The sequence below is a fragment of the Benincasa hispida genome, chromosome 7 (assembly GCF_009727055.1).
Source record: "Benincasa hispida cultivar B227 chromosome 7, ASM972705v1, whole genome shotgun sequence".
NCBI lineage: Eukaryota > Viridiplantae > Streptophyta > Magnoliopsida > Cucurbitales > Cucurbitaceae > Benincasa > Benincasa hispida.
Window position 1 is genome coordinate 31,951,915 of NC_052355.1, and position 25,247 is coordinate 31,977,161.

A 25,247-nucleotide genomic window follows, 5' to 3' on the forward strand; every position below is an offset into this window, starting at 1 on the left:
ATTAAACATCCTGAATAAAAGTAACTAAGGCCCCGTTTGGTAGTTACTTTTAGTTTTTTGTTTATAAAATTTATGCTTGCTTATGATTTTCACATTTTTTAAAGAAACACTTAAATTCTTAGTCTAAAAAAAAACTACTTTTTAAAAACCATTTTCTTTAGTTTTCAAATTTTGGCTTAGTTATTAAAAACATTGGTAAAAAAATAGATAACAAAACATAGAAACTAATAAGTGGAAGTAGTGTCATAAGTTCTACAACTAAAAACTAAAAACTAAATGTCCATTCAGTAACCATTTGGTTTTTTTGTTTTTATTTTTGAAAATTAGGCCTATAGACACTACTTCCCCCTCCAAATTTCTTTCTTTATCTATTTTTTACCACTGGTTTAAAAAACCAAGCCAAATTATGAAAACTAAAAAAATAGCTTTTAAAAACTTGTTTTTGTTTTTGGAATTTGAATAAGAATTCAACCATGGGGAGGAAATAGACTTAATTTTTAAAAACCAAAAACATAAAAGGAAATGGTTACCAAATGAGACTTAAATGATTACTAAATGGGGTCTAAGTTAACAAATTACTAACAATTGCAAAAGGTTGTGATTTGTTTTTTACCTATAGATATGGGAGTAATTTGATTCATTGACATGAAAGAGAGACGTTGAATTTTCATGTATAGAGTTCAAAAAGAAACATTGGACATATTTAGATTCAGTGTCTCTTTGGTTTAGCGGTCTTACTTTTTTATTTTTGTTAGCTCGTTTCTCCCTAGGGCACTTTGTTCCTTCTTGTTCTTACCTTTTGTATTTCTCTTAGGAGGTCTTCCTTTTGGTTTGGTTACTCGTTATCTGCACTACTTGGGTGTTCTTATTTTTATCCTGTTGTTTTTCATCTAACAATGAAATGTTTGCTTCATATCCAAAAAGAGAGACAGTTGACTTTTCAAGTATACAGAGGTCAAAGTATCAAAGGTAGAATGAACTTTAGGGAAATTGAAAATCAGAAGAATTTTTAATGTTGTAGGATTAAAGTAAATTAGAGTATCTTGGTCTAATCCTCTCCAACTTTGGCTAAAATGGTTGAGCAAAATCTCGGTGGCAGACTTGTATACAGTTCTCAACCACCAAAGAAAATTTTTGATGAGGTTCACACTCTACAGTTCTCAGATTTTTTATGGACTCCTTCAATCTTTGTAGTTACAGTGCAAGTATTTGGGGTTTTTACAAATCATTGCGCACAACAACAACAACAACAAAAAAACTTTGTATTCTTATTTTCTTTTTGAAACTCGAGGATAATTTTTTTTGGGAGGGATAGAATGATGTAGTAGGATCAAGGTAAATTAGAGTATCTTGGTCTAATCCTTAATTGATTAGGATTAGTTTTCTTGGCTTATTGAGATTAAGAATAGTTTCCAAGGTTTATTAAGATTAAGATTAGTTTCCAAGGTTTATTAGGATTAGGATTAGTTTTTTTTAAAAAAAATTATTATTAATAAGGATTAGGATTAATTTGCTTTCCAATTCTCTATAAATATAGGGATTGTCTTCTTTTATTGATAACTTTTAATTCATAATAAGGACTTGATTGGATTCTTGGGGAGAATTCTCCTATTATCTATTTAGGCTACATCAATTTTAATTAAAAAATGAAAAAAAAAAAAAAAAAAAAAAAAAAAAGAAGAAGAAGAAGAAGAAGAAGGAAAGAGGAAGCAGAAGATGACCTTGCAAAGACTTGATATTGTAGTCCTCAACAAAGAATCTCCAACTGTCAGCCTCAGCTGTCTTACAAAATCATCACGATTCATCTTCTTAGCCTAGAAAACAGTATCCATATAAATAACATGAAAAGACATGAAAAGAAGTATGACATAAAATTTAAATTCCAAATTACCCTGAATTGTTCGTATTGCATATTGACAAGTTCCATCTCTTTAGAAGAAACTTTATTAGAGATAGCAGCAAACAACATGGAGAAAGGCATCCATGGAGATTTGGGCGTTTTCATAGAGTTGGAACCCACACTAACTGCTCTTTCATGAGATCTCCAAACATCTGAAGGTTGACCGTCGCTAACCTAAAAGATAGTTTAATATTTGCAAGTAAAGCCACGAGCTAAAAGATCAAATATAAATGAAGGGTTCCTATTTTGACACAGTTCACCAGATGCCATATTCGGAAAACAAGAAACATGAACCACAACCCATATTTCAAACCTTCATGATGAATTGCTGGAATGTAATAGACATAAATCAACTGATAAATGTGAAGGCTTACCGCATTAACTACAGAAGACTCCAACTGTATTTGGTCGGGAGACCCTTGGCAAGATGCAGTGATCCTCGGAACATCATTAGTACGGTTTTCAACTGCACACATGGATCAGCATCCATAAGTGCTCAGAATAACATTACATGTATTCATTAAATTCCTACTATTTCAAATCAGAAAACTCTAATAAAAATATGGCTGTCCCAGGGCAGAATTAGTAAAACTAATCAAGGAAAAACAAGAATTAGGTCACAGGCTCTTCCAAACAAACAGTGCACCCAGAGAAGATCATCACCTTTGGGATTGGGAGCAACCTTAAAACTAACAACAGATTCTGGATAGATGTGGGTGTTCATATTCATTCTCCATACAACGTAATATGTTGGTTTTGTAAGGTTGTCCACTCCACTGTCAAAATCCTTGCTACTTGGATGGAATTGTTTGCTTCCAGGGTGAAGAAGTTCCAAGTTTCCCAATATTACACGGCAAAATACCAGATACTGCACTCTATTGTCATCAATATCGCAGTGACTTGCACTGTAAATAAACAAAAGATCAAATCTTCTGAAAGCAATATGGTGTCTGTTTACCAAGGACATAAAGGACAAAATGAATCCTGAGAAATACTAGGTATGAAATTGTCATGGCCAGATGAACAATAAGAAAAACATGCAAGCAAAGTAGATGTATAATAAGAAGAAAATTTTACTGAATTGTACAAATTATATAATGGACCCAATGGCAAATATGATAAAGAAAAGACATGAAAATGTAAAACATCTTCGGCCATCTACCTCAGTTCTAGAAGGATGAAAATTATTGGTTGGCATCAAACACAGACATAGACACAAGACACAAACACAACATGGACAGTGTCAATGTTATTTTTTGTATTTAAAAAAAATTAGGACACAAACACAAAAGTCACATTAATTAAAATATACATCTTTTAAAATAAATGTCATTTTTATAAGAAATTTCAAAATCAAAAAGTTTATTTATTCTATGCTTAAAAAGTTTGATGTATTTCACCATTAAAGATGGTCATTTGTGTTTCTGTCTTCTTTTTATACTAATTTTTATGTATTTCATTACAAAAGACTGTCATTTTTGTTCTGTTCTTTTTATACGAATTTTTGTCCTACCTCATAATTTATGTATATTTATTATGCTTGACAAGTGAAGGACTTGAATTCAATTTGTCCAAGTACGTTTTTTTTTTTAATAGAAATGTTTCATTGATGAATGAAATAAAAGAATAAACCCAACACCAAAAGGTGGTTACAATAAAAGCATCCAATAAGATGATAAATCAGATAAACTGAAATGGGAAAAAGGATGTTTAGTTTTGCACCAAAGATGAGTAGTAGAAAGAACTAAATCCATAAAACATTTAGAAGAGGGGACAAAAGTCCATGAAAAAGACGCTTATTACGCTTGTACCTATCGTGCTAATAAGTGTTTAGCATGTGTTGGGCGAGACATGAATTTTTGTTTCATAGAAGGTTGGTAATCAAAATGTTTTTTTTTTCCCACTTTTTGGTAAGAAACCGAACTTCCACCATGATAAAATGAAAGAAAACCAAGAGCAAGCAAAAAGAGTCTGACGAAAAGAACAAGGAGCCAGACAAAAAAAGGACAAGAGGGGACTCAAAAGTAACCACAAAAAGAGGCCCTCAAATCCAACAAAATCAAACCAAGATCATAATTACAAAAGAATCTACTAACTGATGAGCATTAAACCTAGCCCCTTCCAACACATCCTCACTCGATCTCTCCAACTCTCTATAATTCTTGTTGTTCCTATTGATCAAAAAACGCAAAACAACAACAAAGAAAAGCTAGCATGCTACAAAACTTAGCCTTCCTCACGAAAGGCAAACTCAAGAGCACTTCTTCAATCATGGAGAAGGTCCTCCAAGCCATCCAAAATGTTAAGAGGTTGGAATCACCTAATCAAGTAGACTGACCATTAAGTGGCAAGAGAGTAGTGCAGAGCGTTATTAATAACTTCCTTCAAACTCAAGGACACACTGACCATTAAGTGGCAAGAGAGTAATGCAGAGCGTTATTAATAACTTCCTTCAAACTCAAGGACACGATTGTACAATCTATAGAACAAATCCTATTCAAGTAAGGTCGTACTGTTATTAATAACTTCCCATATTGAAAGGTTTAGTTTTCCATTAAACACAAGAATAGAATTTGTGCTTGTTTGGAATGACTTTCTATATGTTCGAAAATGTGTTTTCAAGTACTTAAAATCATTCCAAACATGCCCTTCCGATCACATTGTTGATGCATTATACCATCATTGAATCCTTCTTGAAACTCTAAGAAGATAATTTCATGTGATAACTGGATCATTATAAGGACAATGAAGAAGTCTCTGATTCTAGGTTGAGAAGTGGGTAGAACATGACTACACCTTCAATTGCTCGTCTTAATTCTTGTTTTTGGTGCTGTCTTTCCAAGGCATTCTTGGATTTTTTCCATCCAAGACATTTATTTATTCAGATTAATTTTGTTTGGCTTGTATTCTTGGCCTTTTAGATTATCAATGTTATTTGTTTTCAGTTTGCTTTGGTTGCTATGTATTAAGATATGATGAGGATGCTATGGGGTGTCAACCTAGTTGAGATGTCTGGGTGCACCTCCTGATCCTTAGGTTCTTTTTGTTCATTGTATCCTTATATTGTACTTTGAGCATTAGTCTCTTTTCAGTAATTCAATGAATGAGGCTCGTTTCCTTAAAAAAAAAAAAAAGAAAGAAAGAAAGAAAAAAGAAAAAAACATGACTACACCTTCACAGATGAATTCCTATTCCGAGGATCATCCACTGTGATTGCCTAGACTATCACTAATTAAAAAGATGTTCTAAGATATAAATTTCAAAAGGCTAATAATAGTTCCTTTTGGTGAGTAGCTCGTTCTACTAGATTCTATCAGTTACGTGGGTGTCAAAAATTATCTAAAAAGATGCTCAACGTATCAAGTTTCTTCCAGCAACCTTACGTAAAGGATTACATTGATTGCTGCAAATATAAAAAGATATATATAGATAGATCTCTCCACACAGTTTATATATGGATTTCCAAGCACATATAAAGAAGATGACTCTGTCGTTGTAGCTGTGAATCAATTTTATGGAATATTCATTCATTTCTTGGTGGCAAAACAAAAAATATGCCCTATCCCTATGCATTGCCAATTCTGTTTCTTAAAAATATAAGAGAATGCATGGTATTTCGAAAACTAATTACCAATGACCTCTAAATTTACCAACACTCTGAAGAATTTTATGGAAGAAATTTGCAATCACCCTCCATCCACAAATAGATAGGCAAAGTAGGGTTTACTAACTCAAGCTAGGAAATTTAGAATTAAGAGATGACAAGCCTTAACAATGAGGCGTTAGCCTAGCTAGGTCAACTTTACTCGTGACAACATGAAGAATGGGTCAAGTAACTCCCTCTCGAGATTGTCTACACCTAAGCAACTAGATTGAAAATCTATCAAAACAAACATCCCAAGTCCAAACTGTTGTTTGCGTATATTATTGAATAATCGGCATAATCAGCATATACTGAATAATCAGCTTAAATTACAAAATAAATAGATACCAAGAATGTGATTAAAGAAAATAGCAGAAAAGGAAAAAGTACAAGAAAGGAAAATACTACTAATTAAGCCATAATTTACTCCCTCAAACTCAAGGTAGAAGGATGGCGGCCAACTTGAGTTTGTGAAGCAACTGGCAGATGAGGGTGGTAATTGAATAAAACTTTCAAATCAAATCACGGCATACCTGGTTGGAAACAAAAACCCACAAAAAACTAAAGCGCGGAGAACTTCTAGGCTAGAAACAGAGATCTAAAACAGAACCCACGAATGACCAATTTGAAAACAGAACAGAAATCCTGGAAGATCTAAAAATAGAGCAAAGGTTGAAACTGAAAAACAAGAACTAAAACACAGAATTAACTAAGTAGGTGAATCAAACCAAATCAAACTTATCTGACTAAATTAACTAAGTCGGCCTGACTAAACCAAACTGGTCTGACTTAACTAAACCGATTTAACTAGACCGAACCGATCTTGAACCAAATGCGAATCTAATCATTGTTATGATATGTATTCGTATCGTAATTATGTTTAGTTGTCCTTTATTGTAATTTTATATCTCCTAAATTAAGGCTTTTTAGTTGCCTATATATATATATATATATGTATGTATTTATGTATGTATGTGTGTATATGTGTATCTTCAGCCTGATTAATTAATAAGATCATTATTTCTCTCTAAAACTATTGAGAACATGGTATCAGAGCAATCTAGGGTCTAGAATATTCGTCTGACGGCTATGTTAGGATTTACGCTTCTCACAAGGTTAGGGTTTGAGTTGATTCATCAAATTTGAGTGGTCGTTTCTCTACACCACCCATCCCAGGAGAAGCGCCGCCGTCGTCCGCTCCAGTCTACAGTCGTCAGTTGTCGGGAACGACCGCGCGTGAGGTTCACGCGCCGCCACAAAGATTCTTCTCCATCACCACATGCCAGCGCCTGAGACAACCTCTCCACGTCCCGTCAATTGGGTTCTTCTCGGCTCATCTTTTCTTATTGTTCTGTGCATTTGGTTCCATTGAAATCTACTCGGTTGTGAGTTATTTGGAAAAGTACCCTTTTGTGCTTAGGGTTTGTCTGTTTTGTTTCAATTTGGAGTTGTTTTGTTCTTTGGTTCACCTTTGATTTCGATTCTGATTTGCTTTCCGCTTATGAGATCTACAAACTGTTTATTAGTTCATAATGAATGAAGTGAAACATATGGTAGTATCTGATGTAATACCCCTAGCATTGAAGATAACCAAATACAAGTTAAATAGATTGAATTGCTATGATTGGCGTCGAACGATTCAATTTTATTTGCTTTGTGCAAATATGGATGATCATCTGACTAAGGAGCCACCAAAAGATGATAAGAAAAAAGCTTGGCTTCATGTCGGCGCACGACTTTATCTTCAGATTGAGAATTCTATCGAAAGTGAGGTTGGTTTGGTAGATCATTGTGATTCTTTGAAGGAACTTTTAGAATTCTTAGAATACTCTGGAAAAGAACATGTTCATCGAATGTTTGATGTCTGTACGCAATTCTTTTGAGCTGAACAGAAAGCAAAATCTGTTACAAGTTACTTCATGAGACTTAAGAAGACAGCTGCCGAACTTGCTTTACTACTGCCGTTTAGCCCCGATTCAAGGTTCAACAAGCTCAGTAAGAAAAGATGGTTGTTATGATATTTTTTAATGGACTTTTACCTGAGTTTAGAATGGCTAAAACACAGGTTCTTTCTGATTCTGAAATTTCATCATTAGAGGAAGCCTTCAGTCGTGTTCTTCATATTGAGAGTTCTCAATCCGATTTGCCTGTTTCTCAACCTAACGGCTCTTATGAGTAAGAATAATAATAACTCCTGGGATACTTCAGGGATGACTAACAACTCTCAGAAGCCTAGTTATTATAATCGAAGATCAGATTCTCAAGAGATCATCTGTCACTATTGTCGTAAGCCAGGACATATGAAACGTGATTGTCAAAAGTTGTATAAGACTCAACGATCTCAACATGCTCAGATAGCTTCCACCAATAATATGGCTGAGAAGTCTGTTGTCATCTTTGCTGACGACTTTGCTAAATTTCAAGTATTCCGAGAATCCTTGCAGGCATCTTCTTCATCAAATCCTATTGCCACCATTGTCGAGACAAGTAATACGAAATATCTTCTTGTTTCATCTACTAAATGGATCATAAACTTTGGTGTCATTGCTCATATGAAAGCTAATTCTAACTTATTTTCTACGCCTTTGTCCCTCTGTCTCATCTCTGTTTGTCATTTTAGCAGATAGATCAACCTCCTCTGTTCTTAAATCCAACACCATTTCTCTCACTCTATCACTTTCTCTGTCCTCTGTATTACATTTGTCTCAATTGTCTTTTAATTTAATTTTTATTAACCAACTTACTCGTGACCTTAATTGTTTTGTTTCATTCTTTCCTGGTTATTGCTTGTTTTAGGATCGTATGACGAAGAAGATTATCAGTAGAGGACATGAGTCAGGGGGCCATTACACTTTTGACCATCAGATACCGAAAGTTGTGGCTTGCTCTGGAGTTACATCCCCGTTTGAAGTTCATTCCCGTTTGGGTCATCCATCATTGTTGGTGTTGAACTTTATCCAGAATTTCGTTCCTTTTTGTCTTTGAATTATGATTCGTGTCAGTTTTCTAAATTTCATCATCTTAGTTCTAGTCCTAGAGTTCATAAACGAGCCAGTGCTTCTTTTTAGTTAGTCCATTCTAACATTTGGGGTCCTTGTCCAGTCGTGTCCCAAACAGGTTTTCATTACTTTGTTACTTTTGTTGATGATTATTCTCATGTTACTTGGTTAAATTTAATGAAAAATCATTCTGAGTTATTGACTCATTTTTTTGCTTTTCATGCTGGGATTCGAGATCAATTTATTGTCGCTGTCAAAACCTTGTGAATTGATAATGCTGGTGAATCTCTCATGTACTTGGATCTTACTTATGTGGTCATGACATCGTTCATCAATCCTCTTGTGTAGACACTCCATCTCAAAATGGAGATGTTGAAAGAAAGAATAGAAACCTTCTTGAAACAGCCCGCGCCTTATCATTTCAAATGCATGTTCCAAAGAAATTTTGGGTTGATGTTGTGTCCACAACTTGCTTCTTGATTAATAGAATGTCTTCCTCTATCCTCAATGGAGAGATTCCTTATCGTACTTTTTTTCCTACAAAATCTTTGTTTCCTATTGCCCTTGAGAGCTTTGGTTGTGTTTGTTTTGTTTGGGATATTCGTCCAAATCGTACCAAATTAGATCTGAAATCTTTGAAATGCATTTTCTTAGGCTATTCACGTGTTCAAAAGGGCTATCGTTGTTATAGTCTTACTTTTAAACAGGTATCTCGTATCTCCTGATGTTACATTTTTCAAAGATATATCCTTTAGTCCATCACCGTAGAGTCCGTGTCAGAGGGAGGATGATGATCTTTTTATCTATGAGATACGTCATCCTCTCCTCCACCTTCCTTTGTGTCTCTTCCTTCTGACCCTCTGGTTACTCGAGTCTACTTCAGGCATCCTCCATAGCCATCTTCAGAACCATGTTCTCCACCACTAGCTTCTTCGACATCTGATTCGGGACCAAGTGATGATCTTTCCATTGCCCTTCGAAAAGGTAAACGCACTTGTACTTACCCTATTTCTTCGTTTGTTTCGTATAACCAGTTGTCTCCTCCCACTTATTCCTTTATTACATCTCTTGATTCCACCTCTATCCCTAACTCTGTTCATGAAGCTTTATCTCATCCCGGGTGGCGTAGTGCAATGATTGAGATGATTGCTTTGGATGATAATGGTACATGGGATCTCGTTTCGCGTCTGGCTGGAAAGAAGGGCATTGAGTGTAAGTGGATGTTTGCTATAAAGGTCAATCCCGATAGAACAGTGGCTTGGTTGAAAGCTTGTCTTTTTGCCAAAGGTTATGCCAAAGCTATGGGACTAATTATTCTGATACATTTTCTCCTATTGCCAAAATAACTTCCATTCGACTATTTATATCGATGGCTGCCACACACAATTGGCGCATCAAACATTAAGAATGCTTTTTTTCATGGTGATCTTCAAGAGGAAGTCTATATGGAGCAACCACTTGGATTTGGTGCTCAGGGGGAGAATGATAAGGTGTGTCACCTTCGAAAATCTTTGTATACATTGAAACAAAGTCCTCGTACATGGTTTGGTAAGTTCAGTCAAGCACTCGAATGTTTTGGTATGAAGAAAAGTACGTCCGATCATTCTATATCCTATCGACGATCTGACAATGGTATTACTTTGCTTGTTGTATATGTTGATGATATCGTTATCACTATAAATGATGTATCAAGTATATCTTCTCTTAAGATTTTTCTCCAAGGTCAATTTCATACCAAATATTTGGGGCTATTGAAGTATTTCTTGAGTATTGAAGTAATAATAAGCAAGAAAGGTATTTACCGGTCCCAACGAAAATACGTACTTGATTCGTTGTCTGAGATAGGTAAACTAGGAGTCAAACCATGTAGTACTCCACTGATACCAAATTTGCAACTTGCTAAGGAAGGAGAATTGTTTAAAGATCCTAAGAGACATAGAAGATTAGTCAGAAAGTTGAACTATTTAACAGTGACACGACCTGACATTGCTTAGTCTGTGAATATTGTGAGTCAGTTTATGTCTTCCCCGACTGTGAATCATTGAGCTGCAGTTGAACGAATCCTATGTTATATAGAAGATGCACTGGATGTGGGTTCTTATATAAAGATCATGGTCATACAAGGATTGAATGTTTTCAGATGTTAACTGGGTTGGATCTCGAAAAGATAGGAGATCAACCTCTGGATATTGTGTTTTTATAGGAGAAAATTTGGTATCGTGGAAAAGTAAGAAACAGAATGCAGTTTCCCATTTAAGTGCTGAGTCAGAATATAGAGCTATGGCACAATCTGTGTGTGAAGTAGTGTGGATACATCAACTTTTATCTGAGATGGGCTTCAGTGCTACTGTGCCAGCTAAACTATGGTGTGATAATCAAGTTACTCTCCATATTGCATCCAACTCAGTATTTCATGAACAAACTAAACATATTGAAGTGGACTGTCATTTTATTCGCGAGAAAATACAAGGATTGATATCTACAGAATATGTGAAGACTGGAGAACAATTGAGAGATATCCTTACTAAAGCAGTAAACGGAGCAAGAATAAGCTATCTGTGCAACAAGTTGGGCATAATTGACATATCAGCTCCAACTGGAGAGGGAGTGTTATAATATTTATTTATATTGTAATTATGTTTAGTTGTCCTTTATTGTAATTTTATATCTCCTAGATTAGGGTTCCTTAGTTGCCTATATATATACACATATATTACATATATGTGTGTATATATGTATATATATCGATTTTATTACATTCTAATTCCTTCCCAATACCTTCCAAGGAAAATCCCTAATTGGTTCCAAAAGACGGGTTAGTGTGAATTTATCCATGCGGTTATGCACTCTTCGAATAGGAATCCATTTTCTAAAAAAATTCTGGCTTTTGTGCTTTGGTGGGTCTCCGAGATCTTTTCGATGACCTATGTTGCGTTGAAGGGATATCTATATGATATGATTGATTGCGTAAAGCCCGCAATAGCAACGGAATCGGGGAAAGTATATAGAAAAGACGGTTCTTTTCTATTCTGTTAGTATTAGTTAGTGATCTCGGCTTAGTGAGTCCTTTCTTCCGTGATGAACTATTGGCACCAGTCCTCCATTTTGTCTCTGTGGATCAGGAGAAAGGGGGCTCGATGGGCAGAGGATTGTAACATGAGAGAAGCAAGGTCAACCTCTTTCAAATATACAATATGGATTTTGGCAATGCAATGTAGTTGGACTCTCATGTCGATCCAAATGAATCAACCTTTCCACGAAGGTAAATCTTTCCCTGCTAGGCAAGAGGATCGCAAGTTACAAATTTTGTCGTTGTAGGACATATATTTCTATTACTATTCTTGAAAAGTTAGGGAAGAAAAAGAAAACACCAGAGTTACGTGGAAAACCCTAGACCAGGGAGAAAAAACCACGATAAGAGTTTTTTATTTTTAATTCAGATACACGGTACACAATACAGGAACAGGTATATATAACCAAACAATGAGAAATCCTAAACTGATAAAAGACAAAAACGCCCTTAGGGCTAAAATATAATTTTAACACTCCCCCTCAAGTTGGGGCGTAGATATCAATGAGACCCAACTTGTTAACACAAGTGTCAAAAGTCTGTCTGGGTTACCCTTTGGTGAGAACATCCGCAACTTGTTGGTTGGACGGAACATAAGGAATGCAAATGCTACCGTTATCCAGTTTTTTTTTTTTATGGAGTGTCGGTCAATCTCAACGTGTTTGGTTCTGTCACGTTGAACCGGATTGTTTGCAATATTAATAGCAGCCTTGTTATCGCAGTAAAGTCTCATCGGGTCATGACTTTCTTGATGTAGATCTACCAGAACCTTCTTCAACCAAATCTCTTCACATATACCCAAGCTCATAGCCCTGTATTCAGCTTCGGCATTGCTTCTAGCCACAACGCCTTGCTTCTTACTTCTCCAGGTAACTAAGTTTCCCCTTACAAAGGTACAGTATCCTGAGGTAGATTTCCTATCTGTAACAGAACCGGCCCAGTCATAATCTGTGTAGGCCTCGATACTCCTTCTATCATGCTTTCTGAAAACCAAGCCCTTTCCAAGAGAAGACTTCAAATACCTCAGGATCCGTGTGACTGCCTCCATGTGTCTTTCATACGGAGCCTGCATGAACTGACTAACCAAGCTAACTGCATATGATATATCAAGTCTGGTATGTGACAGATATATCAGTTTCCCCACTAGCCGTTGATATCTCTCTTTGTTTACATGAACATCATCTGCTGACTCTATCAGATTGAGGTTGGCTTCTACAGGTGTATCTGCAGGTTTACACCCTGTCATTCCAGTCTCTTTCAATAAATCGAGTGTGTATTTCCTCTAAGACACTGAGATCCCTTCTTGATCTTGCTACCTCCATTCCTAGGAAATATCTCAAGGTACCGAGATCTATTATCTCAAACTCATGTCATTCGTCGTTTCAACCTGTCAATCTCTGCTGAATCATCTCCTAACAGTATAATATCATCAACATAGACAATCAAGACCACTATTTTTTTTTTGTGCTGATTTCTTAGTGAACAAGGTGTGATTTGAATGCCCTTGAACAAACCCCTAAGATTTAACAAAGGTGGTGAATCGATCAAATCAAGCTTTAGGGGACTACTTCAGGCCATACAAGGATTTTTTTAATTTGCACACCTGATTGCCAAACTGTGTTTCAAACTGGAGGTGGATTTATATAAACCTTTTCTTCCAGTTCACCATTCAGGAACGCATTTTTCACATCCAACTGATGGAGAGGCCAGTCTTGATTAACAGCCATAGAAAAGAGGACACGAATAGTGTTAAGTTTTGCCATAGGTGAGAAGGTTTCTGAGTAATCCACTCCATACGTCTGAGTGAATCTTTTTGCAACCAATCTGGCCTTATATCTGTCGAGAGTTCCATCTGACTTGTATTTGACAGTAAAAACCCACTTACACCCTACGGTTTTGTGACCTCTCGGAAGACTAACCAGATTCCACGTTTTGTTAGTCTCAAGGGCCCGCATTTCCTCCATAATTGCACCTCGACATTCAGGAATTTCCATAGCCTTGTGCACATTGCCTGGAATTATCACATTATCCAGGCTGGTGGTGAAAGCTCTAAATCTCGTAGACAGGTTACTGTAAGACAAGAAGCTTGTCATAGAGTGTTTGGTGCATGACCTAGTACCTTTTCGCAGAGCTATTGGCAAATCCAAGGTAGCATCAACCTCAATCTCATTGGTCTTGTCAACCTGTTGATCTGTACCCAACTGTTGTTCATTTTCAGTCCCCTGAGCACCACTTGGCGCTTCATTACTGCCATCATTCCTGACTTCACCTGAGTCCCCTATATCACCTTCAACATACTCATTGTCATTATGACTAGGGGTACCTTGAACCTGAGACGGTTCCGGTTCTGACTCTTGAACACCTTCCGGCAGAGCAACAGGGGAAACAATTTCGGGAACTATTTCCTTTCGGAGATGCTTTCTATAGTAGGTTATCCAAGGCACTAGTTTTGTAGGGAGGATAGGTTCATTTGTTTTTGTTTCAAGGATAGGTTCGGGAAACAAGTCTAAGGGAACAGAGTAGGTGGAAATGTTAGCCTCTTCACTCGAAGTCTCCCCCTGAAGAGGACTAATGGGAAAGAAGGGCTTGTCCTTCAGAAATGGGACATCCATGTTGACAAAATACTTTCGAGAGGAAAGCTGAAAACACTTGTAGCCCCGTTGATGGAGCGGATACCCAACAAAGACACATTTTTGGGCCCTAGGAGCAAATTTACTTTGGTGAGGACCATGATTATGGACGAACACGGTGCACCCAAAAACTCTAAGAGGAACATCAGGGAAAAGGCGAGTGGATGAGAAGTGGATGATGATCTTTAAAATGTTCTAATAGGGGTTTGGAAATTTAAGCACACGGGGAGGGCATCCGGATTTTTGAGATGAGCTGCAGTAAGAATTATTTGTGCTGATTTCTTAGTGAACAAGGTGTGATTTGAAATGCCCTTGAACAAACCCCTAAGATTTTACAAAGGTGGTGAATCGATCAATTCAAGCTTAGGGGACTACTTCGGCATACAAGGATTTTTTTTAATTTGCACACCTGATTGCCAAACTGTGTTTCAAACTGGAGGTGGATTTATATAAACCTTTTCTTCCAGTTCACCATTCAGGAACGCATTTTTTCACATCAACTGATGGAGAGCCAGTCTTGATTAACAGCCATAAGAAAAGAGGACCGAAAGTGTTAAGTTTTTGCCAATAGGTGAGAAGGTTTCTGAGTAATCCACTCCATACGTCTGAGTGAATCTTTTTGCAACCAATCTGGCCTTATATCTGTCGAGAGTTCCATCTGACTTGTATTTGACAGTAAAAACCACTTACACCCTACGGTTTTGTGACCTCTCGGAAGACTAACCAGATTCCACGTTTTGTTAGTCTCAAGGGCCCGCATTTCCTCCATAATTGCACCTCGACATTCAGGAATTCCATAGCCTTGTGCACATTGCTGGAATTATCACATTATCCAGGCTGGTGGTGAAAGCCTCTAAATCTCGTAGACAGGTTACTGTAAGACAAGAAGCTTGTCATAGAGTGTTTGGTGCATGACCTAGTACCTTTTGCAGAGCTATTGGCAAATCCAAGGTAGCATCAACCTCAATCTCATTGGTCTTGTCAACCTGTTGATCTGTACCCAACTGTTGTTCATTTTCAGTCCCCTGAGCACCACTTGGCGCTTCATTACTGCCATCATTCCTGACTTCACCTGAGTCCCCTATATCACTTCAACATACTCATTGTCATTATGACTAGGGGTACCTTGAACCTGAGACGGTTCCGGTTCTGACTCTTGAACACCTTCCGGCAGAGCAACAGGGGAAACAATTTCGGGAACTATTTCCTTTCGGAGATGCTTTCTATAGTAGGTTATCCAAGGCACTAGTTTTGTAGGGAGGATAGGTTCATTTGTTTTTGTTTCAAGGATAGGTTCGGGAAACAAGTCTAAGGGAACAGAGTAGGTGGAAATGTTAGCCTCTTCACTCGAAGTCTCCCCCTGAAGAGGACTAATGGGAAAGAAGGGCTTGTCCTTCAGAAATGGGACATCCATGTTGACAAAATACTTTCGAGAGGAAAGCTGAAAACACTTGTAGCCCCGTTGATGGAGCGGATACCCAACAAAGACAACATTTTTGGGCCCTAGGAGCAAATTTACTTTGGTGAGGACCATGATTATGGACGAACACGGTGCACCCAAAAACTCTAAGAGGAACATCAGGGAAAAGGCGAGTGGATGAGATGGATTCTTTAAAATGTTCTAAGGGGGTTTGGAATTTAAGCACACGGGAGGGCATCCGATTTTTGAGATGAGCTGCAGTAAGAATTTGTGCTGATTTCTTAGTGAACAAGGTGTGATTTGAATGCCCTTGAACAAACCCCTAAGATTTAACAAAGGTGGTGAATCGATCAAATCAAGCTTTAGGGGACTACTTCAGGCCATACAAGGATTTTTTTAATTTGCACACTGATTGCCAAACTGTGTTTAAAACTGGAGGTGGATTTAATATAAACCTTTTCTTCCAGTTCACCATTCAGGAACGCATTTTTTCACATCCAACTGATGGAGAGGCCAGTCTTGATTAACAGCCATAGAAAAGAGGACACGAATAGTGTTAAGTTTTGCCATAGGTGAGAAGGTTTCTGAGTAATCCACTCCATACGTTGAGTGAATCTTTTTGCAACCAATCTGGCCTTATATCTGTCGAGAGTTCCATCTGACTTGTATTTGACAGTAAAAAACCCACTTACACCCTACGGTTTTGTGACCTCTCGGAAGACTACCAGATTCCACGTTTTGTTAGTTCTCAAGGGCCCGCATTTCCTCCATAATTGCACCTCGACATTCAGGAATTTCCATAGCCTTGTGCACATTGCCTGGAATTATCACATTATCCAGGCTGGTGGTGAAAGCTCTAAATCTCGTAGACAGGTTACTGTAAGACAAGAAGCTTGTCATAGAGTGTTTGGTGCATGACCTAGTACCTTTCGCAGAGGCTATTGGCAAATCCAAGGTAGCATCAACCTCAATCTCATTGGTCTTGTCAACCTGTTGATCTGTACCAACTGTTGTCATTTTCAGTCCCCTGAGCACCACTTGGCGCTTCATTACTGCCATCATTCTTGACTTCACCTGAGTCCCCTATATCACCTTCAACATACTCATTGTCATTATGACTAGGGGTACCTTGAACCTGAGACGGTTCCGGTTCTGACTCTTGAACACCTTCCGCAGAGCAACAGGGGAAACAATTTTTCGGGAACTATTTCCTTTCGGAGATGCTTTCTATAGTAGGTTATCCAAGGCACTAGTTTTTGTAGGAGGATAGGTTCATTTGTTTTTGTTTCAAGGATAGGTTCGGGGAAACAAGTCTAAGAGGAACAGAGTAGGTGGAAATGTTAGCCTCTTCACTCGAAGTCTCCCCCTGAAGAGGACTAATGGGAAAGAAGGGCTTGTCCTTCAGAAATGGGACATCCATGTTGACAAAATACTTTCGAGAGGAAAGCTGAAAACACTTGTAGCCCCGTTGATGGAGCGGATACCCAACAAAGACACATTTTTGGGCCCTAGGAGCAAATTTACTTTGGTGAGGACCATGATTATGGACGAACACGGTGCACCCAAAAACTCTAAGAGGAACATCAGGGAAAAGGCGAGTGGACGAGATGGATTCTTTAAAAATGTTCTAAAGGGGTTTGGAATTTGAGCACACGGGAGGGCATCCGATTTTTTGAGATGAGCTGCAGTAAGAACAGCACCCCCCCCCCCCCCCCATAGATACGAGAGTAAGGATGCAGATATCATGAGGGATAGGGCTTACTTCAATGAGGTGGGCAATTTTCCGTTCGGCCACCCATTTGCTGGGTGTATAGGTACAGGAATTTTGGTGGACAAATCCTTAGTTTTAAAACTCGCGAAGTCTGATTAACAAATTCACGCCCATTGTCACTTCGAAGAATGGCGATTTGGTATTGAACTGGGTTTCGGCGGTGGTGTATGAACTGTTGAAAGACCGTCGTCACTCAGACTTGTCTGTAAGAAGAAACACCCATGTAAGACGAGTGTGATCATCGATGAAGGTAACGAACCACCGTTTACTTGATACCGTTGTGACATTCGAAGGGCCCCAAACGTCACTATGTATCAGGTGGAAGGGCAGGGAAGGTTTAAGGTTGTGAGGTAAAGAGACGCCCTAGGCTGCTTAGCACGGATACAAACATCACACGGACAAAGATAACACATTCACATTACGAAACAAAAATGAAAGTTTGGATGTCCAGACGAAAATGCCATAATAAGAAATCAGTTTCAGAAATAGTAAGAGAAGACAGTAAACAAGTGCTAGATAAACTCCTAAAAAAGCATCATCGGAAAGAAATAGAGCCCCCTATTGTGCCGGGCAGTGCGAATCATCTTCCCGAGCTCAGGTCCTGAAACGAAACATTATTTGGTGACAACACAACTTTACAGTTCAAATCTCTGGTTAAATTACTGATTGATAGCAAATTAATACAATATTTTGGCACATGTAAGACATTATGCAAAATCAGAGTCCTTGAATTGGGGATAAGTGGCCTTTCCTGCAACGGGGGCAAATGACCCATCTGCAATTTCATATTTCTCATTCTCATCACGACACTTGAGGATAATAGGAGAGGAATTGGTCAAATGATCCAGTTAGATGGTCGCGTTTGCTGGTGAATCAAGATCCAGGATTCATCTCCGTCAGCAAAGAAACTAAAGAATGGGAGTACCTCTAACTGTGCAATACTTGCCGATTCCGACCTGTACTGGATCCACCTGGCCCGTCCCTAGAGGGGACCACCTGATCAACTGCTCACTGAACGACAGCTCGACCCGATTCGATTGTCCGTACATCGGTATAGAACGGCTTATGATTTCTCGGAGTCGAGTCTGGCAGACGCATGTAATTTCCAACATTATCTTTCATATTCCCATGGTGTTCTTGCCAATGCTCACTAAATTGATGAGGGTCTTTCATTCATTCTTTGTCATTTTTGAACCGATGACTTGACTCCAAACGCAGCAGAGTCCAGGGTATTAGGCGTTGTACCATTCAAGCTGGCTGGTTCGATCTTCTTCCAATCTGAACCTCTGAGCAAACTTCCATCAGGGATGGCATTGGTCTTTGCCCAAAATTCGGCACCGAACACCATCAAACTTTGAGTTTAAGCCAGCCAAAAATCATAAACACGGTTCAGACGCCTCCTCAATCTTCGAATACGAACCCCGTCAACTAGGCAATTCCAAACTATTTCCCGACATAAATCCATCACTTGCCACAACTGTGATAATTTATTGAAATAGGATGTCATGTCGAGTGTCCTCTGCTTGCACTCATGCACCTGTTTTCTCAAGGTATAAAGACGTGAAGCATTCTACCTCTTCGAATAAAGTTTCTGGACAACTTCCCAGATATCCCGAGTAGAAGCTGAGTAAAGAAGAGGCTTCCCGATCTGAGGCTCGATACTATTTATTAAAATTGAGCGAAGGAGAGAATCTTCCCCTATCCATTATCCGTTCCTGAGGACCCTAGGGTTTGGTCTGGGTATTTCCCTGTTAGGTACCGAACTTGTGCCGCCCCTCGAGAACCATCCTCACAGATTGTGACCAAGAAAGTAATTTTGTCCATTAAGTTTTTCGCCAATAGAATTGCCTACAGACCCAGACATAATGTTTGTGAAAGGTAAAGTAGGGTAAGTTATTACCGGAGTTTCTGAACATAATGGAAACCCCCGAGTATGTATCTGGTAGAAATCTGTTGATGGATTGGCCGAAGATCTAACGGCTGCCCCAAGTGCAGAAATTTGCTGCTGAAGGTTTACCAGTTGCTGTTGAACACTAACAGTCCCACCATGAATCGTTGTAGGTTGTTTCTGCCATAGACCCCTGAAGATATCGTTTCTGTCGATGTGGAAAACCAATGGGAGGAGCTGGCTGACCAGATGGCAAATAACAGGAGACAAGAATTTTGCTGTAAGGGGTTCGGCTAGACCGGCTGGTTCAAGTGGTGTTGTGGGTTCTGGTAGACCAACATATCGAGCATATTCGGAGGGCTTCGGAAGACACAATGGGATCGGTAGATTAGGGGATCAGGTGTGTTTCGAGGGTTAGAAGAATTGGGTAACGCCGAAAGGTAAAAAACCGGAGGAAGGGAAAACGACTGACCTGGAAATTTCCGCCGGCGGGATCTGGAGCGGAATCAGGGTTGCGATCTGAAAAACCCGACGGCTGGAATATAGAGACATCGAAGGCAAACGCTCGGCGGATCTGGGCTGGACTAGCGGCGGATGGTCGAGTCTCGACAAGCAGCGGCGGCACTGTGGTTGAAGATGTCGACGAGGCAGCGGCTACGATGGTCCCTGAACAGCAGTGACGGCTGGATCTATTAGGGCTGGTTGGATCTGAATCGGTCCAAGTAATGACCGTAGATATTGGTCGACGATAGCCCTAATTTCAGCACTGTTAGAATTTTCTCTTGGAGTTCCATCCCCTACTAGAGTCAATGACTGAATCTCTTCTATTCCAGCGACATTCTCATCACCATGCTCTGATACCATCTTGAAAAGTTAGGGAAGAAAAAGAAAACACTAGAGTTACGTAGAAAACCCTAGACAAGGGAGAAAAAACCACGATAAGAGTTTTTTATTTTTAATTCAGATACAAAGTACACAATACAGGAACAGGTATAAATAACCAAACAATAAGAAACCCTAGACTGATAAAAGACAAAAACGCCCTTAGGGCTAAAATATAATTTCAACAACTATGAACTTCATAAATGAAGCAGTTAATGGTGGGGTTACCATTATCCTTTTTGCAATAATGAATCTTGTATGTGTTCTGAAGAAAAGTTGTTCATTTTTCGGGGTCTAAAAGGGGTGTGGAAACACATAAAAACTCTGGAATGGAAATGGAAAAGAGATGTAACTCCAGTTCCTTCGGAAACGGTTCAGCCTGATTAAATAATAAGATCATTATTTCTCTCTAAAACTATTGAGAATAATCACGACCTTCACGGTTTGATGCAGATTTGAAACTGGGTATCACGAGCTTGGACATGCACAAACCTGAGGGCATACTAAAATTTGAACAGAGATGGGGAACAGGTTGGCACACGAAATGGAATAGATTGAGGTGGCGTGAAGTGAACAGAAAACCCCACGAGCAGCCCCGGATCAGAGATGTGACTGGACAGATCAGGGTATCAACGACACGGATCTGAAATTGGCGAAGCGGAAATATGGGCAGTGCGGCAGTGACATGGATAGCCGGATCTAAGAGCAGGTGCAGCGGAACGTGAGTTGGTCGACACAAACAAATCTGAGAAACATTGATATGTGGGAGTTTGCCAGTAGATGGTGAGTAGATCTGCTTTTAGAGCAAATGATGTGCTAGGAGGAGTACGCGACGGTGTGGACTAGGAAGGGCGGCGATGAATGGAGTGTAGCGGAGAAGAGCAATGCGAGGTATTAGGAACTGAGCAGATCTGAACTCAACACACTTGAAATCTGTTAAACCAAGTCAGATTTTGGACAACAAGGGGTGGGAAGCAGTAGCTGTGCAGACACTGTCTCTTATACACATCTAGATGTGTATAAGAGACAGGAGAAGAGCAATGCGAGGTATTAGGAACTGAGCAGATCTGAACTCAACACACTTGAAATCTGTTAAACCAAGTCAGATTTTGGACAACAAGGGGTGGGAAGCAGTAGCTGTGCAGACAGTGGCGATGGCGGTGGTGGTGGCGGTGGCGGTGGCAATGACAAAGCAAGGGAGGAACTAAAGCAAGGTGACAAGTTTGCATGGATCTGCCGCCATCAATCGGACAGACGGGCCAGAGTTGAATAAGGCAAAACCCTAAGACTCTGATGCCATGTTGTTTTGTGTATGTTATTGGATAATCAACATAATCGGCATATATTGAATAATCAACTTGAATTATAGAATAAATAGATACCAAGAAAACAATAAAGGAAAATAGCAAAAAAGGAAAAAGTACAAGAGAGCCAAATACTAATTAGGCAATAATTTACACTAACACAAACATTTGACATACAAGAACGTGCATTTTACCTGTCAAACACCCATGAGAGCCTAACTAAACTTAAGAAGACTCAAGTCAAACACAATAATACATAATGGATAATTACAAAAATCTTTACACACAAAGACCAAAGAGAGGCTTGATACTTAATAAGGGACCAAACTTCTGTCGCTCTCCTAAGTCCTATTATTTCTGGACCCATGGTAAAAGAATGGCAAATGTTGCTTTTAGAAGTATAAAACTTAGGGCAAATGAAAAAGGTAGATATGAGCTTACAAAAATTAAGAAGTCAGTCTTTTAAAGGCAAATAAAGAATTATTTTAACAATAAATGTAAATCGAAGAAGAGGTAACAAAGTTACATTGATTTTTTTTTTTTTTTTGGGGGAGGAAAAAAAACTCCTTCTCCTCCTCTAAGGCACAAATAAATAGGGGAGGAGCATAAGATTTTGAGGAATGTGATTGCTAGATCAACTTCCTGTCCGTACCTATAATATTCTGGAGAGAGAAAGAGCTACTTAGTCCTTGCTAAATAATAAAAAAAATTGGGCCAATAACTAAGTAAAAATCTTCCAACAGACTGCGCCTATCTAACCTCTAGCATGCTTCAGCTTGACCTTAATATTTTGCCCCAAATGAACAGTACCTCATCATCCAAAATCAGAGGGCAGGCTTCCTTAAAAAATGAGGGGCAACTTGAACCCAATGTAGTATTGTTAACACTTGACAGTTAGCAGTGAATAGTTGTTTTTTTCAGTTAGTAGTCGGGTAGTTAGTTATGCTAACTGTCACTTGCCAGTATAATTCAATTGAGACCAATATATTCTACATGCGAGTTCAAAATCATAAAAAAGATAATAATTGTTCTGAAAAAGTCTAACCACCTGACATTTGAGCAATTGACAGCCGTAAGGTGAACACCAGTGCCATACATGGATTTGATTGAAGAAACTGCACAATGCCCAATTCCATACATCATCAAGCTAGATAATTCTGTTTCAGAAACAGCAAGCCAAGCAAAACGAACATTTGCATCCCCTCTGTACAATTTGGTCATTTCAACTTGCTTATTGAAAATCTCTAACAATTGAGATTGCATTGAAGTGTCATCGCAGTGTTTTACATTAAGTATCTCTGTACTACCATTGGAGCTCATCATTCCATCACGAAATATCTTTTCCACGGTTCTTGTATCCAACCTTCCGTTAAAAAATTGAATCCCAGAAATGAGGTTTGCATCCAACTCTTTAAGTTCTTGAATCCCAGAGATGAGGTTCTCATCCAACTCTTTAAGTTCAGGTACAACGTCATACGCTTTTCCAACAGGTAATTTACCACAACTATCCTCGACTACTTCAATATCATGGTCATAAGCAAGTTCTTCATCAGTTTGGGACCACTTGATGTAATCATTTGACTCCCCACTACACACCTTCAAACTCGATTGGTCAACTCCACTTATTTCAATTTCCAACTGCAACTTGATTACGTCAGACCCATGATCTTCTTCAACCTCTGGTTCTTTATTTCCAAAATTATTAGAATGGCAGCACTCACTTGTATCTGCGCCATAAATCTCAGGAAAAAAGCAGCTCCCTGCTGCATCAATCCATGCGAGAGGTTGTTGCAACCCTGTATTTAAGTCCAAGAAAAACATATGCAAAAAGTCTAGCACACAGTGCTGTCCATTAAACTTAATTTCCAAAGATGCTTTCTTTACCTGCAGATCTTCCACAACCAAATCAAGAAGATCACGGGGAAATTTAATCCACTCACCATTTTCATAATACATTATGTGCTTTGGTATCCCACTTTTCATAAAATTTGAATAACCTCTGTACAAGGGTCTAAAACGAGTTTCAGAGTTTGCAAATATTCCACCACATTCACCTAGCTTCCGTCTCTTTTCCACCCTATTTAATGAAGTCATGGTAGGCCACTGGTGCGCCATGCAGACTGGTTCTGTTGAATATGCCCCAAACTGTGCTGCTCGCTTCCTTTTTAAGGCAAGTGCAACTTTCTGGCTACCCAATACCTTGGCGATCTTGTCTTCCATTTTCACTAGCTACACTAATACCTAAATCCAACTTCAAATCAAAAAGTGCGTCACAAATCCAGAGCACACCCTATACATTCACTGGACCGATGAAGAAAGCCATGTGAGGAACTTAGAAAACCCTGGAAAGTGAAAATATGGCCATTAAATGCGTAAACATTAAACGATCAAAACACTAGACTAAATTATGTGGACAAACATCAGAAAGAAAAATTAAGAATAAGTGCTACAACTTCATTTTCCCATTTTGAGGTGTGTGAGGACTTAAGCTTAAACTTCAGATTGGTCGCTAAAATTCCCAAGTTTACTCTGTGTTACGGTGTGTGCACAAGAACTTTAGCTCAGAGAATTGGACAATACCAGGATGTGTCGAGAAGCAAGCTGCCAGACTGGAAAGCAATATAGAGCAAAAGGCCAACAAAAATAAAACTATAAAGTTAGAAAATATTGCAATTACAGTATAAAACAAATTCACATGTCAGAAGGGTATCAAATAATGAATACTGGCTTTCCTTCCCCTCCCAAAATAAATTTCATCCCATCCCCTTATATCGATGCTAAAACCTTACTATGTGCTAAATAACTTGCTTCGCCTAAGTTAGGAATATCCTAATCAATCATTCAACACGAAGTCTCAAACCAAACGAAAATTCACAAGAGATAACCTAAAATTGATGGAAAAATAACCGAAAAATAGCTGAGACCGAACAGATCAGAATCATCCGAAGGCTTTTATCAGCTTTGACTACAAAATTAATACTCCAAACCCAACAATCTAAATGCTGCCATAAACAGGAGGATTAAAGCCTGAAATCACAACCGAAACACTGATCGAAACTTCGGAAAAATTGCCAGAAAACAAGAGAACCAAAATCTTACCATCAACTACACATGTAACAAAAAAATAACATAACATGTGCTGGATTTCAATCTGCAGTAGAACAGGTCAATGGACGAAGAACAAGCAAGGGGAAAGAGAAGAAGAAAATAAAAAAGAAAATTAAATGAAAATTAAAAATTTAAAAAAAAAAAAAAAAAAAACTAATTACAACGAACGGTAAAAATGACATATATATATAGGAAGTCGAACGGCGTCGTAAGATTCCCCAAAACGTTTTTAAGTCGGCAATGTCCTTATCTTGACAAGAAAATAAAATAAAACGTTTTTAGAAAATTAAACTAAGGTTTTTTTTTGTTTTTAACTCCATAACTTATGCTAACATAAGATCTGTATTTAGAGATCTTTAGATCATATTTTTTTCAAATACATTTTCAATTTGAATTTCTTCTTTGGTTTTTTTTTTTTTTTTTTTTGACAAATTTGCACTTTTTTATTATTTTTATTTTTCGATTTTTATATTTTTTTTTTCCTATTTATGGAGCTTTTTTAATGATGAAGAGAAAAACTACATTTATTATGAAGAAAGAAAATGTATTTTAATATGACTTTTAAAAAAATGCATTTAATATGATTTTTTAAGTTATCAAGTGGAGAGATAAAATTTGAGATTTTTTCCTTT

General features: G+C 38.3%; 1 protein-coding gene across 6 annotated transcripts in view; it reads right to left on the minus strand.

The window, feature by feature from the left end:
- Positions 1 to 24,758, minus strand: part of LOC120081536 (inactive poly [ADP-ribose] polymerase RCD1-like) — a 28,207-nt gene extending 3,449 nt beyond the window's left edge. For 3 of the 6 annotated variants that reach the window (XM_039036506.1, XM_039036501.1, XM_039036504.1), the window contains exons 1-7: positions 24,607 to 24,758; positions 24,088 to 24,116; positions 22,556 to 23,849; positions 2,564 to 2,805; positions 2,275 to 2,366; positions 1,892 to 2,074; positions 1,722 to 1,814 (exon numbers count right to left, since the gene is read on the minus strand). In XM_039036506.1, the coding sequence (XP_038892434.1) occupies positions 1,722 to 1,814; positions 1,892 to 2,074; positions 2,275 to 2,366; positions 2,564 to 2,805; positions 22,556 to 23,727 (1,782 nt within the window). In that variant the 5' untranslated portion in view covers positions 23,728 to 23,849; positions 24,088 to 24,116; positions 24,607 to 24,758. Of the gene's footprint in view, positions 1 to 1,721; positions 1,815 to 1,891; positions 2,075 to 2,274; positions 2,367 to 2,563; positions 2,806 to 22,555; positions 23,850 to 23,960; positions 23,983 to 24,087; positions 24,117 to 24,606 lie in introns of those variants that run through there. The other 3 variants (XM_039036505.1, XM_039036502.1, XM_039036503.1) reach the window with 3 other exon arrangements.
- Positions 24,759 to 25,247: the final 489 nt, after the last annotated feature.